Genomic DNA, 17,929 nt, shown 5'->3' on the forward strand with positions numbered 1-17,929 from the left:
CACAAGAGAAACAGAGCATGAGGCAGCTTTTCTGTCAGGGAGACAAAAATCTACAGGAAAACAAACCAAACTCCCCCTGCCACCGACTGCCCAATCTTTCATTCCCATAGTATTTTGTGCAGAATTTCCACACCAAGTTCTGCACCAAGTTGTTTGGACACACTGATGAATGTGTTCACTTGTTCTTCCAAGCTCAAAAGGATTTAAAAGACACTCTGACCTGTTCTTCCCACAGGTGACAGGGACAGAGGGGATCAGTCTGTGCAAACTAGACATTGAAGCCTGCATCTCTGACTCTGATGGCTGAAATCCAAATTCTCCAGGGTAGACAGACTTCATAATTGGCTTGAGTTCATATTATAAATATGCTGAAAAACTTTATCTTTTCCCCTACCCATGCCTAAAATCTTGAACAAGCTGATTTGCATAGTGCGTTTTTTTCCATCAATCCATCAGGATTACACACCTGAATGCCTGTGTTAAACAGGGGTGACTTGTCACACTCTGTTTTCCATGAGCAGCAGGCTGCACAGCACCTCTAAAGACAGCCACTTATTTAAGATCCAAGATCTGTTTATGATTCAGGGAGCCTAAAACCACTGAGATCAATGAGAATTCTGCTCTTAATTTCAGTGGGGCCCAATCAAGCCAAGAAGACAGAAGGTAACATAAGCCAATGTCCTATTTTGCCATGTTCCCTGTTGGAACACACTGTGGTTCTAGCAAGTATCTACACAGGAAGCAGCACTGAGCCCTTCCCTTTGCTCCAGAAGGTACAGGATGGAAACAACATCAGTTATGCAAGAGAATCAAATCTGGTCAGAGTTAAAAATACATTCATTAGTCCGCAGGGTGCTTGCCACTCTCAGAAGAATCACAATTACAATTTAAGCTGGATATTCAGTGGCTCATTTTTCTCTTTTTAAACTGTTTTCAACTATGTCCTTTGTTTCTAGAAGTAGAAATATGCATCATAACTAAATCCACATCAGGAACCATTCCAGTTCTGGTGATCACTTGAGCAAAGGAAGGTTTTATGTTCTTTTTTCCTAGAAACATCTTCATGTTGAAAGAAATCACTTCATGGATTTTATCAAAATATTGCTTCAGCATTTGGTCTATTTTTACACAACAAAATTAGTAACAGCTTTCTCAGTGTGAAACCACAAGCATACCAGATGAGAGAGGAAGAGAAATAACTTTACTAATAGTATTTTATAAGGAACACAAATGAGTTTATGATCAACGTGGGAGCTTTTCAGTCTCATTTACAGGCATCACCTTGACAAATTCCCAAATCAAAATTTTAAGGTGAGTTTAGTGACTGAGTCATAAGTCTCTATTTCAGTAAGCTTAACTTTGATCCCTGGAGTATGCTCAGCTGAAAAAGGTTTGGTTTTGCTCTGATCACTGCAATATTAAAAGCTGGACCTTGCACCATAGCCCTTGCTGTTCGTTTAAAGCAAATGTGCCATGTGACACAGGTAAAACAACCATGAAACGTATACAGTGTTAATCTGTTTCTCTACCAGCCCCAGTTTGGTGCAGGTACTGATGAACCATGGAAGAATTCCACACATTGCCACCATGACTCCTACCCCAAATCCTGGAACTGGCCAAAGAGCACACCTCAAATGTGCTGCAGACCCAAAAACAAGGAGGAACTAATCCCACTGTTTCAGTTTTTATTTTTATTCCTGGTTAAACATGAAAATGCCCAATGGATATCCAAAACTATCACAACAGGATGGTTGTATAGAATATCACAAACAAGACAAGCAGGGCCTAAAACATTCTTCTGCTGGAGAATAGTTACCACTCAAGCACACAGTGCCAAAATATCCCACTTTTAGGACCAAGGAAAGCCCAGACAGATCTCCAGCATGAAAGAAAACAACCACCTACTCTTTCCTGGTCACCTGATCTCTAGGAAAGCAGACAGAACAAATGAATCATTTTGTAGCTTTATTATCCCCCCCCACTTCTCACAAATGGACTATGACTCGCATTGAGATCTCAGTGCATTTCACAGCAAAAAAAAAAAAGTACAAGAGGATCAAAACAGTTGTGCATAAACCCAACTCTTTTTTTTTTTTTTTTTGCATGATTTACAGTTTGTGTTGAAAGTTAACATGAGTATTTAAACCTTCTGATGCATTCTTACACTTGCATCCTCTCTATGGAAAACATCTTACCAGATCATACAGTTGTGAGTTCTCATGATGCTGGATCAGGTGCAGCCATTGCCATGGCTGGGAAGTGGCAGATAATGTTATATACACTGATTGGAAGACTACATCAGAAGAAAAAACAGATTAAGGCACCACTGTTGGAAAAATTAAGGTAGCTTGTAGTTACAACAATAACGAAAGCCATAGTAAGTACTATTCTTAATTGCCAGCAATTCTTAGACTTCAATAAAATAGTTATAAAAAGGAGAAAAAAAAAAAGAAAAAAGGATGCTTGTACCTGAATACAGTTTCCTGATATCTGATTGTGTTTCAAATCAATACCCAGTCCTCAGCATAATCAGTTGTTTGTTTCGGCTTTTTTACGGTAACATGAAAAACCAGGACCTACAGTCCATGTATTCAAGGTCACATTTCACTGCTTTGCTCTGAACACCACCACAGGAGAAAAAACAAAATAACCCAAAGGACAGTTTGTAACACTGATACTTCATCTCTGAGACAATTAGATGGGCAGAGAAATTTAAATACAAAACTGTACGTTTTCTGTTCATTTTGAAAGCCTTAGTCCTCAAGAAGAGAAGTTGGAGGAGAAAAAACAGGCCAGATCTCATTACATTATAACTTGAGAAAAACCAGTCACTCAAAGAGATTTAATAAAATTAGAGCTGAAAAGTGTTCAAATTACTTTTCCAATTCAAGTCAATTATTTCAAGTATATTAAAATGTTTCAGAGGAAAAATTTCTCCATGGTTACACTTCTAATTGCTTTTATAAATCCATAAAAAAGAAAAGTAGTCTCTACGTACATCCCATACTCCTCCAATGCATGCACGCATTCTCTCCGAAGAAAAGGTCGTCATGATCCAGTTGTTTCTTAATACTGATTTCAGGCACATCTTCCAAACACCCTTCCAGTTTTCGCCAAGAAGGTTAATTACTGGGCATAAAAGCAGCAATTTTTTGTTGCTGTTGTCTACATGTGTACTGAGGAGGTTTCAGTGATTAAAGAGCTTGACACAGATTCCAAAAGAGTTCCTATGTCACTCCGAAATCCAACAGGTTCCTTCTTCTCTCAGGCAGCTTTTGCAATCTGATCTACTTAGAAGAATCTTACACAATGCAGGTAAAATCTCTTGGATCATAGAAAAAAACAAGTTGGTTGAATGTACCTGGCAAGTCTGTCTCTACAACTTGGATTTTTACCTTTTTTTTTTTAAATAGCTTTAAAGTGCCCTAGTATAGTTATTTCTTTATGCTCATTTAAACTTGCACAATTACATAAAAAGGGGAACTCAGTGTAATTACTGTGTTCAGAGAGACAGAGGAAAAGGAGAGGAAAATCAGAAAACTCATCTTAAAGCAGCTTTTTTCTAGTTACTGTCCGTTTGCTGAGTTTGTGCGGCAGACACTGTTTTCCAGAGGGGTTTATGATAAAGCCAGCCATCTCCCTGCAATTTAAAGAGAAAGTACAGTTATAATAAAGACACTGCCCTGGGAGAACTGCCTTCACAAAACTATTGGACTGATGGCTGTGAACAGCAGAGGGACAGAGCTGGTATCTTTACCTCCCACAGATTAAGGCACAGAGATCAGCACTGCAGGCTGCTGACACTGCTTCAGAACACGTGCAGGCTCCTGCCAAGCCACTGTGCACTCTGGGAGCTGACTGCACTTATAATTAACCCAGTCAAAAAGCCACTCTTGTGAGGTGTATGATCCAAATTACTTGAAGAAGCCACATAAGCAGACAGCAGAGAGGCAGCTACCCAGGATTATCAGCTCTAACACAGCCCAACAGCTTACCCAGAAATGAAGCGCCCAGGATCACATTTAAACGTTTTCCGAGTACATCTGTATCTTGAACTAGCAACAGAACTTCATCTTTTGTAAATCTAACAATACTAATAATGCAACTACCTAACTTTGAGCTAATTATACTAACACAGCTTTAGAGAACAAAAACCATCATGGGAGCTAACTTGTCCTGAACTTCACAAAACAAACCTGGAAGATATCCAAGAAAAGGTAACTTTTTAGCTGGTGTTCTAAACCCTTCCCATCTCTGTGATCTAGTAAGAAGAGGGGGAATTACATTACTGCACTGTAACAGATAAAGCTTGCACTGTGAGGAGAATCTAAACTACAACAGCATAAATTTTACTCAAGAACTCTCCTGTTGCAAAGGCTCAGCAAAGGTCTCTACACTAGCAAGGTCTCACCACGTGGATCACAAGAAAAGCCTATTTCAAAGTTATCATAGCAGCATCCCCCAATCCTCCTGGGCAGGCTGTAGTTCACTTTGTTAAAAGTCTTACTATATTATTACTACTACTACTATTACTGAAGTACAGATTAAGACACTGAACAAATAAGCTCTAACCAAAATGTAATGTAGGAGAACAAAAGAAGTGCAAGTTGAGAATGAACTCTCATTCCTGCTGATGCCATGAAGATTTTTTGCCTTTTCTTTTATACCCCTGTTATATCTTTTTTACAACTTCTGTATTCTTAGTGCTTTTTGTCTACATTCTTGGACTGGTTTGTCAAGCTAAGAGACTAAACATTTTAGAAGCCTCGTAGCTAGGGATCAGTGTGCCCCAGACCCCAAGGCTCTCTCCAGAACACATTCTGTAAACTAAGATAGAACCATCCAGGGGAAGGTTCCTTGGGGAGGGGGGCTCACTTGAGCCTCTCATTGGGGAATTTTTGATTGATATGCTAATTAGTAAAACCTATAATGTTATACCCGATCTTTTGGGGGTGTGCATTGCGGGGTGCATTTTGGTGCATTCGACCTGGACGTGTGCACCTAAGGATCCTTGAAATAAATACCAAGGTAAAATTCCTTTTCCCCTTCTAACCGTGTTTGACTCTTGATTTTAAGACCAGGAAAAGGCATCACTGTTTGCTAACAGTAACATGTTGGGTACACACACACACACACACACCACCTCAGCAAAATTAGTACTACTGATTATTTGCTTTGAGCATTTACTGTTACAGTCTGCTTACATGTGTATATGCAAAGCTATTTTCCATGTGCCATTGAGGACTTGCTTGGTAAAAGAAACTGGACCAGAAAACTGGCAAACATTTTGATGCAAGGGCATCACAAAATCCAAGCATTTGGAAAGTGGAGAATGAAGTCATGCCTTTACATGCTTAAGAATTCTTATGTCACCTTACCCCTAAGGATCCCACAGAGCTAAACTGTAAGATCTAAGGCCAAATATTCTGACAGGACACAGACCCATATGTGCACCTGCTTGCTTAACAGCTTTGCTTCTGCCTTCATTAACAGCAGCTAACTGCTTGGGAACTTACATCTTTAAGGAAATATTTAGTACACCAAGGTGTTTCTGTTTCAGCACGAAGTCTCTCTTCATTCCTCTGCCGTTCTTCCAGGGCTCGCTTGTGCTCTGTAGCCTTATCGATGTCTCCATCCCGCAGAGACTCTGTCACATGCTGCCACAGCCTCCTACAAAATAAACTGGTAACTTTACTGTTCCAAAGGTTTCCCAGCCTGCCACCTCGAACTGCAAGATCACTGCAGGCAGTTCTTGTGGAACAGGAGCACTCTCTCCACATACACATGACAAATCAGCCCAGGTCAGAGAATTGCAGCACAGGTGAGGGCTCATGGCCAAGTCTTACAGCTACACCAGCAACTGGGAGCATGTAGGAATGGCTCTGAGGTTCTGGCAGTGCCAATCTAATGTCTGTTTGCAAACCCTTTAAAACTGCCATGGAAGTGTTATTCAACAAGCAGTTTCTTGTGAGGATGTCAGGAGCTGCCCTGCTATGTAGCTGATGAGTAAAAACAAAACTAACAGGGAGCTTCTGTTCTGGAAAGCACTTTGTGAACTCAAAGAAACACCCTCTGCTCATAAATAGGAGACAAACACCCATGTGCCTGCACTTGGGTTGTGCACTTTTTACTATGCTCTTGATTTCTATTTTTAAAAAACATAAAAAATAAAGATCGGTGCTGCTAAGCGTTATCCACAAATACCATCTACATTTGCAGGTTTTCCTAAGGCACTCACCAGACTGCTTAGGACAAAAAGGGTCAGACAAGAGCAAACATATACTCTACCTAGATTCAAAGGGGCCTTGCTTCTCCAGGGGCCGGACTCGTTTTCTTGTCACGGAGAGCTTTGTCAAATCCACGTATTTGGTCTCCCCGTTGCTGTAGGTGAACTCAAGCACACTGTTCCACTCCCCCTGCACTCTGCACACCACCGTGTTCGTCATGTTCTGCTTCACTTCACCTGTGACTCTAGGAAAGAAATTTATTTTTAAAAAGCCATGGCTGAAGAAACCTGAGGACTATTCCTTGCATAATCACTCAGTCCTGGATGAGTTTGCAAACTTGTCACACTGCCTAGAAAAATGTTATTTGAATTGCATTTGTGTGGAGAAGCTCAAAGAGCAAAGTGGCTTTCACTCGCTGCTCTAGTTCTCTTCAAGTTACCCAGGAAACTCCATTTTTGGGTTCAGCTTGTTTCAAGCCTCTTAAGGAAACTGAAAATGAAAAAGAAACTCACACGGGCGGATTCACATATAACAAGCAGTTGATCATTTCCACTTGAAGTATCACATCAGATACATAGTTCAGACTTAAAAAATAAAAATTAAACTTTCTAGCAAGAATATATCTCACTACCTGCTGGCATGTCATCTCGCATCTTTACATGTCAATATTCTCCTTATGTAGGTGGTCTCATTCGCATGTTGCTCTCATAAGCAGCAGACACAAAGGCAGAAAGCAAGGTAGGAAACTAGAAATCAGGAGAACTGCTTTTGCTCCCTGTCTCTTTCCCAGAAACCTCTACCAATAACAAGATAAGAAAAATGTCTTTCTAACATGCAGTATTTCATTCAAGGTGTAGCATAATGCTCAAGTATCACCACAATCGCACACACTGATGCATACTTTTCTTCTCAGCTTCAAGACCTGTACAAAGACCTCCACAAAGACCTCCTGACACCCACTTCATCCTGACCCAGTGTTTGAGCATCGCTTGGCAAGCAAATTGCCAGTCTTAAACAGAAGGTTTCTCCTAGAAACAAAGAAACAAAAGAGTCTGTGCACTATGCAAACCAGACTTGAGAGATTCTTACTTGTAAGGCGCTGCAGGATTCACAAAAGATACTTTCTCCAGCTCCAATTAAACTGCAGTTATCTGTACACAACCTCCCTAAAACTCACCACTTTCCAGCTCCCCTTCCTGCATTTCACCAGTGTTCACACAAAGCATAGACTCATCTCCTTCCAGAATTCTATTGTGAGCAGCTGAGAACAGCTAACTTGCACACCACTGGCTTGCTCTGACGTCCTTTGAACAACTGCATCCAGGAGAGTGGAAAGCAGCACTTCTGGTGCCACACTCAGAGGAAAAGGGAGCACAGGACACAAGTGCCACTTCCCTTCTTCTATCCACACTAGTCACTTCCCACTGTGCCTGTACCTAACTGTCCTCCCCAGTCCTGGTATCAAAATAGAGAAATTTATCTCTCAGGCAATGAAACAAGTATCACAGGTCAGACCCGCCAGCACAGAGATACTGGATGCCAGCCAAAGCAGAGCTGCAGGGAATCTCCAGGGCAAGGGGGGAAAGCTCACAGCCAGCTCACAGCAGGAGGCAGCTGCCAGGACTTCTGTCACATTGTGATCCAGCAGCTCGAACCTAAATTAACCTCATGAGAAATATCTTAAAAAACCCAAATTGATAAGCATGCACTGCTCACAGAGCACAGAGTTTTCCACTACAAAAATTTAACAGTTGTTGAAAGAAACAGGAGCAATAAAAGCACATTTACAATATTTTTTTTGTGGACTTTAAGAAGCACTAACAATTACTGAAAACAGCAGAAAGAGCAGCTGACAAGCAAGCAGCCTTAATTTTGTGCTGCTTCTCATCCTGTGACTTCCACACCTCACCAAAGCTATTACACATGGCGGAGTCCCTGTCCTCCTCCCAAGAGATCTCTGAACAGCCTGAATCCACAGGATGCCAGGGATCAGCCAGGTCAGACTCTGCAGTTACTTCCCCACAACTTTAACAGCTTGATTTTTTCCAAGCATTGTGTGGTAACAAGACAGCACTGACATCCAGTATTTTAATATCAATCACAAAATTACTGTCTCTGCTCAGCTGAAAGTAAACAAAGTTATATCACTCACTACTGGGGTGCAGTACTGAATTGCTCCATTAAACTCTCATTACCTTTATTTCTCCAGGTTGCATTGCTCTGACACACAACCTCTGCCAGCACTGCAGACCACAGTAGCTGCCTGAACCACTATTAGTGATAAAAACCTGCTGGCACTTATTTGTAATCTTGGCATGACTGATACATGTCTAGCTGTTCGTTATCATTATCCTCTATTTCATCCAGCTAAGAGGTACAGGACCAAGGAGCCAACATCCAGCTGAGGTCTAACAACAAGGGTCACTCTACAAAAAAATCCATACCATTGCCATAGCAACTCCCGTGCGCTCTGGGTAACCATGACAACACTGCTGCTTCCCATCAAGAGATTCTTTTGGCAATGTCCAATCATCACCGTGTCAAATTTTCAATAGTTACAGTACCTTGAACAGATCTCTCTTTAAAAAGCCTCTACGTCTGTGACTAACTTCAGAGACACAAATAACAACAGCTTCCAAAATTAAATCACTGAACTAAAACTACATCCTCTAACTTATCTTTTATGACGCAAGAGGAGCTATTGCAAAGTGGAAGATACATCATGAGCCATAGAAAAAAACCCAAATGATGTGTCACTTTCAAACTGCACCGAGTGAAACAGAACTACTAATAAGCTTCAGTTCTCCAAATGCCATTGGGACAGGGAAGCTTTGCTTGCAACTTAAATTCAGACCCTTTATGGAAATTTAAAGAGCAAGGTGGATTTTTTTGTTTTCTTTGAGCAACAAATATGGCCTAATCCTACTGCTTCAGGAAAAGTCATTCAGAGAAAACAGCTGATTTTTACAACCTGTGACAGCAACGCACATCTATGAAATTCTGATGTTCTAGGCTGTTACATATTTCATTATGATCTGCGAGATATTTAATCTAAGAAACATTTAAATAAACTCTATTCAGTAAATAGCTGAATGCAAAATGCTCAAAATGCTCTGCAAACATATTCTTTGTGAGACTACGACTTAATTTTCTCCTTCCTCAATTACTTGTCTATATTAGCATGAGGTTAATCTACAGCAGTCTTACTATAAAATGTCTGAAAAAAAGCCAGTGCTCTTTTGCATCAACTGTGCATACTTCCTAGAATCTGCTAAAAGCAACCCCATGCAAACTTTCCCTGGATGTCCTTTACCTGTTAGTTTTTAAACATGCATACAGGTGAATAACTACTACTATAAGAACTACCATTTTTGTCTTTACAAAAAGGTATTTTTACCTAGATATTTTCTGTAAGATGCTGAAACTTGATAGTGTTATATTTCTTATAGAGAAATCCAAAAACAATGATGCCAGCAGAGCACTTACAATGCACGTTGCAAACAACACTCAACCCTTTAAGACAGTGAGATCGATCTCATTTCAAACAAACAAAAATGTTCTCACCGATGCAATTTGCCACCGTAGAAGGGCTTGGTGTGAAAGTTAATACTTGCAGAATACCCAGTTTTTGCACAGTTAATGTTGACTTTTCCTCCCAGCTCTACCCAGGGAACAGTTAAAATTGAGCGGGCATATGCGCAGGGCAGAGAGAACGTGTATTCTTCCCCGTGTTCCAAGAGGTGTAAGACACCTGTGTGAAGAAACACAAGAATCTGTATATCAGCACCACCTCAGAAAAGGCCAAACAAGTTGTTGAAACAAATAGCCAATACTACATCTGGTTACTTTTCCTCATAGCCCCTCACACAGAAAAAGAAAATTAAAAAAAAAAAAACAACAAACCCCAAAACCACAAAAGTGACATTTATTAGATTATAGGTAAAAACATTTTCCTGGAAGTACTAACTTAAGTAATGGGCATTTAAGCTTCTTTTGGGAAAAGACATTTATCCCAATAATATTGTTCCATAAAGTACAATACTGTGCCATGCACATACTTTTCAGCAGTACATATAAGGGCTGCTCACTCTCTTACTGATGGCTCTGGAGCACGGCAAGACAAGACTTATGCTGACAAAAGGAAGTAACAAATGAATCCCCTGAACTGCAGATCCTGAGGAAGGCTAATACTCCTGTTTTCCCTTCCTATAATACACCTTACCCAATCTCAAGACAGGTAGCAGAGACAATTCTCCTTACTGCATCTCTCTGCTAAGATAAACCCAATTCTTTCCTGACAGCAGTTTTTGCAATAAATGTCAGGAATCTCTTAAAATACTAGAATTTTTATTCAGCTTTCAGCTAAGTGGATTTGATTCCTATAAAGAACCCAAAAGCACAAGATCTGCCTCTTGCCCTCAGAAGAGCACAGCACAACGTCTGAATGCTGCCTGCCCCAGCCCGTGCCTCTGGAGCACAGTACCCCTGGGTGTCTGACATCAGCACAAACAACATGGGAAATTCTGAAAAAAGTTATGATCTGATTTGAGAAAGATCCTGCAAGAGATATCAGCTTCAGAGATTACCTGTACAGCCAAAGATGTGCCTTTGACATACCCTGGCATTCCCTTGGTCATTCCCTTGTTCAATGAGTAATGTACGTGCAAGTGCCTGGAATCCCCAGGTACTGGGCAATATACACAGGGGACACAGAGTGGGAGAGGCTGTCTCATCTTGTGCAGTAAATACTCATAACTAAAGGGAAATTACAGTTTGAGGGCAGTTACCCTTCTCTGTCCCTAAAGGATCCCATTTTTCTAGTTAAAGAAAATCAAAACATATATAGAAAGATTAAGTGCAACACATGGAAATGCAACAAGACTTCTATTTAATAAATGTATGACACAAATTAATTCACAAGTATCAGTTTACATTGCAGAAACTGACCTTAGGTTTAAAAGGCAAAATTTTACTTCCAAATATAATTCTGATTTTTGGCAAAGCATAAACCTAATTATTTTCTTCTCCCATAGGAAAAGTAGCTGTTTACAATGACAACTTGTATCTTCGGAATATAACATCAAATTTGCCATCAAATTAACAGTATTTTAACAAATTTCTAAAATGAACAAAGGACAGAATTTGCACTTACCCTCACCAACCATTGTCACTCCTATTGACATTCCCAGGAATTTACTTTTTGTCCAGACGTGGGCATTGACACACATCTTCCGCTCTACACACTCAGCATAAAACCCTGAGACAGGAGGATGGTGGGACACTTGCTCAGCTACAAATTTCACTGTGTAATAGTCCGGCTCTGCTTGGCCTTCTGGATCTTTAGGCAGAGTTACTTGCTCCGAGGGGGAGTGAGCAGAGGAGTTGGTGCCAGCTTCGGTGGCCACGTCGCTCTTGGGCATCCTCCAGGAGCAGTGGAAGGTCTCCCCGATGATGGGATTGTAGGGCTTCTTGGCAATGGCTCCCTTGCGGCCCTCGTGGAAGGAGGTGAGGTAATACTCCACGAAGCGGATCATCCTCTCCTCGGGGCTGCCGCCGTTCGTGATGGCAACGAAGAGATCGGGGTGGGACATGAAGTCTGCGTACATCTCCAGCAACGACCGCTTCTCTAGAATGAAGGTGGGAAGAACCACCTGAAAATAAAAGAAAAGCCATGAGGCTCTAGTAAGGAAAACAGAGACAGGCATTTTATAAGGGAAGTCCTTGGGAGGAGGATTCTGTGCTGTTTGGGACACCACACTTTCAGAGTGCACTTTCTTGTCCTTCATGTAAGATGTGAGCAAAAGACAGTGGTCAGAAGTTCCAGAAAAGCAATTTACAAGGCAATAAAAGCCCAATGAGTATTATTAAGACTAAAGAGGTTGAAAGGGACTGAGCACCAGTTAAAAAAAAAAAACAAAAAACATACAAGAGTTGCAAAGAGATACTGTGTCCCATATGCCTGTGAAAGAGAAAACAAGCATGAAGGAACTCAAACTATAGCAAAGAAGGTTCAGAGCAGAAGTTAGGAAAGGTACGGTCTAAGGGAGAAGGGAACAAGGAAGCTATACCAGCTCTGGAGAGCTTGGAGAATCTCTCTCAACACAGCAACTAGGACAAGCATCCATGAGAAGCAGCATAGTATGGGTTGAGCCTGTGCCTCTGAGCAGAGGTACCTTACACTCTCCCAGTTACATTCAACTCTATAAAAACCAACAATCCTGTCCTTCCTGAGCCAAGGGCAATGCCCTAGAGTGAAAGGCTGTGGATATCATCAGTGTTTTCCTTCTCTGCTGTGGGAACTAGCCTCACATAACTAACTAAACACACACAACTCACAGAACTAACTGTTGTAAACAGCAACACAGGGTGTCTCAGCCACGAGATCAAGACAATTCACTTAAATCAGCTGCATTCAAAGAGAAAAAGCACAGACATAAGACTTAATAGACATTCAAGTTAAACTGAATACACTTGCCATGTTGTTGCAACACCAACCTTGAGTACTAAGTGGTTTTTTACTTCAGTACATAATGAGTTAAGTATAATTCTAACAACTTCATTACCTGTTTTGAAGCCAGGTTAGTCCACTTCAGTGATTTGCCTGCTATATATAAAGACAATTCTCCCCACACAGCCAAAAGTCACAACTGGAAAACAGGCTTAACAACTTGTTCCAACTAAGAGAAAAAGATATCCTAAATCCAATCTTCAATGTAAGTGAAAGAGTAACTTCCATCAGTTTCTGGTACAGCAGCAGTGGTTCAAGTCTGACTTGCAGACAGCGGGGCCTGTTCATATCACGTTTTCATTTTCCCTCTCAAGTTGTGAAACATAAGCTGCACAATACAAGTTTCTAAGGGCTATGTAGCTCGTGCTCAAAAAACACAGGGTTAAAAAAATGTAATAATCCATAATTCCAAGAGAGAGTGTTTTTCTCATTCCATGCTACTGAAAAATCCATTTTCTGATTTCAAAGTGCCTAGTGCTTATGGCAAGAGGTCTTTACAGGAGTGAACTGAACATAAGCTGGTAGCAGCCTGCTCTTCCCAGATTTGCTGCCCAAGTTGTCTAATGGCACCTGAGCGTTAATTTTTCCAAGCTGCTTGCTTTTGAGTTCTGCACTCAAGTGTCAAATCCAATTCTCTCCAGTGCAACTTTGTTCCTGCTTGCTTGTGAACAAACACAGAAATGAGAATAGAAAAGAGGCTTAAACAGGCATCTAAAGGTAAGGGGGAACCAAAAGAAAACTTCTTTTCAGAAGCAGCATGCACACAGGTGTAGGGTTATACAAGCTGTGCGAAAAAGCATTATCAAGATAGAAAAGAAATCATGGAAGGAAAGAAGAAAGAGAAATACGAGAAGGCTGTAGAAAACAGCACAAAAAGACTAAGGTTCAAATACAGGAAAGAAAACAGGCCATTACAGGAAAGGCAACAAAAACACGGTAGAAAACACAAAGAGAAGGTAATAAAAAAGATAGGTTTAGGTGAAATGTGCTGACCATCTCAATCTGGGACATCAAATCTTGGGACCTGAAGTTGCTACTGGCCACAGTTTCATACTAAACTCCATACTGTTCAATACAGGAGCTGAGTTTTAAACGATACTTCACTTTTACTGCAGCCAGTCTTCACACTTCAGTTACTTACTCTTGTTAAGTCCATGCCAAGTTTCAGCTGAGACAAAAGGTGCAAGATAACACTGCGCTGCTCTTCCACTGCTCCTAGATCATCTTCTTTATCGTCACAGATATCCTCTAGCTCCTCATCTGGATTTATTTCTTCAGGTTCCTGCAATAAGAGCCATAGGCTTAGCTCAAAGATGGAACTGGCCAGACAGTATTCAAAAAGGACTTAATATTGTATTTAACTGTCCATGTATGAAAAAGGCTAAATAAACCCCTGCAGAGGGCTACACAATGGAATCTACTCCCAAAATAAACAACAGCTGAAGAATTTGAATGGATATGAAGATAACTCAGTACAGATTCCATCTGGAGGATTCAGGCTCAGATTTCTCACCCTCTCCCACACGGGTCATGGAAAAAAAGAAAAAAAGCTTAAAAGAAATTCCTGTAAGTTTTGTGAGTTCACAGAATGTCAAGCATCTAACACATACACAGAAACAGCAAAGCAAAAGCTAGCAGCAATTCCAACCACCTCAGTAACCCCTTTCACCTCCACACTACTTCAGCCTTTCCAGCGTTGCCATCACTACTCCAAAGGCTGTATCAGACTGTAGTTCCACGTTCCTTGACTACCATCCTGCCTGGTATCTACAAGCTGCTCCTCACAAGCATTATCATGTTGCTGTGAGTGCAAATATATAACAGCGAAAGAAAAAAAGTAACTTGGAGTAGTTTCATAAAACAAAACCCCACACATACAAACACTGCAGGTGCCGGTGTCTGTGTAACTAAAGCAGACAGACTGGAAATTATATCAGCAACGATTTACCACCACATCACAAGCAGAAAGTCAAACACTTCAGGCAGAAGGGATGGTGGCATTCCTAGGGCTCTGAGCCGCATCCTCCTGGGGCAAGCAGCTGGAGGGAGGCAGATGCAGAAGGGAGAGGCACTGAATGCCACGGGAAGGCAGCAATATGCCTCTGCCTAAGCAAAGCCCTTTGTCCTGAAGCAGCTGCCCCGGCCCAAAGCAGATTTATGAACACTCAACCACCAAAAACAGGGGGCCAAGCCCTCACACAGAGCTCAAATCCTGATGACAATTGCAGTATCACAGAGGTGACTCCTTTCCAAGGATGCTATGCTGATCTGCTCTCAGAAATAAAAGTTGAAAATACCTACAGGGAGTGATAACACCATTCATACCTCAAACACACTAAGTACTCAAACTGTAGCTTGCTTAATTATTGAAAGGAAGGAATTAAGCGATTTAGTTGAAAGCTCCTAGTTTTGTTTCATCTTTTCTTTTTTTAACTTAATAGTAACTACTCTGACCCATTTAAAGATCTATAAACTATAGCAACTGAAAAAAATCTTTTCCATTTTGATTTTGCTCTAAGACAGCCCAGTGCTATTGCAGAGACCTAAACCAGCACATTATCTTTTCACAGTGACACAGTCTCAGCCAAACAACTGTTTGAAACCAACTAGCATAAAGAGGATGTGATTATGATTTTCTAGCTTAGTTAGGAAAACATGTTCTTCATCATAATCCCTGCTGGTTTTTTACTTCAGTGTTTTGCAATTCAAATCCATTTTGTCAGCTATAATGATACAGACTGTAGCTGATAATGATACAGACTGTAACTGTATTTCAAATGCATTAAGCCATCCTGCAGTCAAATAATGAGAGTTGCTCAGATTAAGAAAAACAGATGCAACAAGACCTAGAAAGAAAGGGAGATGTAATAGCTGAAGACCAGCAATTTCGTCTTTTGTCTACTTAGGCAGTTCTTCTTGGGCCTATTTTGAGAGTGTCATGAATTTCAGTTAGGCAGTATTCCCTTGCATTTCATTTTAGATAAGTAAATAATGAAGTGCAAAAAACCTATTTCAATGCCTTGCATTACCACCCCAATTGGCTCCCTCCACTTGACAGCAAGTTACATAAAGCAGCAAAAATTTCTTGAATAAACAAGGTAGAGAGTTTCATCTACTGCAACTGTCCTCACTTCTCCTCCTACACAGCTAACCAGTAGTATGAGAATAGCTGTCACTAAATAATTTTCACATAATACGATTGAAACATTTACAGGTATTCCTCTGAATAATTCCCCACAGAAATGGGATGTTCACATTACCTTACCCTAGTTAGCTGGCAGGGCTCTGCAATGGACTGCTCTTCTCTGACAGATGCTGGCTTGTTTATCTCTGCTGGGAAATTCTGAGCTGCTCCATTTTTGAAGTGGTTTGCCAGAGAGATCTTCGGTTCCAACCAACTGATCGTGGTTCCTGAAGCAAAGGAAAGTTTGCGCTGAAACTTGCTCATCCTCTCCAGGGTCAGTAAAAAGCAGTTTCCAAAAGAAGAGCTATTTTTAATGGAATAAGCTGAAAGCAGCCAATTCCTCCTGCAGCCAATGCCTCCAGCAGCCACTAAACAAAGGTGGTGCAATGAGACACCACCTTCAGTGATCATTAGCACAAACACTGGGATTGGTGAGCTGTAATACATGCAACTTGGACTGGAGAAACTAGTTGGTGTCATGAAAAGTGTAATCAGACACTACAGGAGGAACCCAGTATCATGGGAATGTTAAGCAGCCCTTACACTTTTCTTTAACTGGTACCAAAATAAAAAAGGGCAGCTTTCCACTTATCAGCTTCTAAAACTCAGCTCTGTTCTAGACTAAAAAGACCTAAAGCAGAAGTTTTGTTGCCAGTGTGTTCTCTGGAGAGGGCGCTTGTCCTTTCTCAGCTGCAGAGAAGGCAGGCACACACTGTTGAATAAATAATAGCTGTCCAAAAAAAAAAAAAAAAAAAAAAAAAAGCTGCAGGGTTTGGAAAGCTATTACCCACCTGATGATTCCAGCATCTCTAGTTACTCCCAGTTAATTTATCAGAACAGGTCGGGTTCCTCATTAATAATACAAATGTTCCATTCTTTTTCAAAGGGTAATAATGTACAGGTGATTCCAATCAGTTTTTACTGAAGAATACACAAACTGACAAACCATCTTGGGTGGATTGCAAACACAGAAATTATTAGGAAATTCTGAATTTCTACCACCCAATAGCAGTTCCCTGTGCTATACTAAGACATCTATACTAAGGTGTCTGCTGTCTCTTCCCATATGATACACAATCCTTTATTACCAGACCCCTGTTACCTGCAACTAGGTCACATCCCCAACCACAACAGGCAGAGTAAGCTTAATTCAGATAAACAGCAGCATTTCTACCAGGAAGACAGTGGGGCAGGAAAAAAGTTACTATTGAGACAAGACAACTTTTCCACAGCAAGGTAGCTTATTTTCATCATCCATTACTCATTAATTCACTACATCCTAAGAAACAAGAATTCCTGACCACACTAAACTTAAGCTATTTAAACAGAAGTGTCAAAGAAGTCAAAAAGTAAGACACTCAGAATGTCATTGTCACACCTTTTTGAAAAGGTTTTACTTGTCTTTAAAACCTCCTCATGACACCTGCTTTCTAAGCTGTAAATTTCAACACACTAATCTCTAACTGCATGTTCTAAATTGCATTTAATCCACACTCACTTGCCTCTGTACTATCTTGAATTTAACCCACAGCATCCCTTTTATATTTTCTACCAGAAACCTCTAGAATAACCTTATTTATTACATTCTCTGTTTACTTTTGCTGTTTGGAGGGTATTTTTGAAAGATTTGAGCTCCCAGCTGTGTTTTAGTCTTTGTGAATGGACAAGATACCACCTTAATACTTCTCTTCCACTGGAAAAGCATATACAAATCTGCTCTTAGCTATTTTGCATAGGCACAAGCCATTCTCTTTACTTGTGACCTCTTCCTCCCCTAAAGTCTTCACCCAAATTCTTTTTAAACAGTTGTCAGCACTTCCCCTCTGCTACAGGGCAGACCTCTTGAGTTTTCACTTCCTACATTTTTCTTCAAGAGTTGCAAATTGTTGTTGCACAGCACTTTTGACTTGAATTTAGGAAAAGTTACTGGGTGGAACTTTCTTGTTCATCTTTGTGATTCACAATACACTTTGATGTGTTGGGGCAGTATTTTCAGTCTTCTGCTTTTTT

General features: G+C 40.7%; 1 protein-coding gene across 1 annotated transcript in view; it reads right to left on the bottom strand.

The window, feature by feature from the left end:
• Window positions 1-1,948: 1,948 nt before the first annotated feature.
• The window catches only part of OSBPL11 (oxysterol binding protein like 11), a 39,886-nt gene continuing 23,905 nt past the window's right edge, over window positions 1,949-17,929 (bottom strand). Inside the window, exons 7-13 of the mRNA XM_032113915.1 lie at window positions 16,001-16,146; window positions 13,877-14,017; window positions 11,380-11,878; window positions 9,792-9,978; window positions 6,289-6,471; window positions 5,517-5,670; window positions 1,949-3,640 (exon numbers count right to left, since the gene is read on the bottom strand). Coding sequence (XP_031969806.1) covers window positions 3,563-3,640; window positions 5,517-5,670; window positions 6,289-6,471; window positions 9,792-9,978; window positions 11,380-11,878; window positions 13,877-14,017; window positions 16,001-16,146 — 1,388 coding nt within the window. The 3' untranslated portion in view covers window positions 1,949-3,562. The remainder of the gene's footprint in view (window positions 3,641-5,516; window positions 5,671-6,288; window positions 6,472-9,791; window positions 9,979-11,379; window positions 11,879-13,876; window positions 14,018-16,000; window positions 16,147-17,929) is intronic.

This window comes from Corvus moneduloides, chromosome 7 (assembly GCF_009650955.1).
Source record: "Corvus moneduloides isolate bCorMon1 chromosome 7, bCorMon1.pri, whole genome shotgun sequence".
Classification (NCBI taxonomy): Eukaryota; Metazoa; Chordata; class Aves; order Passeriformes; family Corvidae; genus Corvus; species Corvus moneduloides.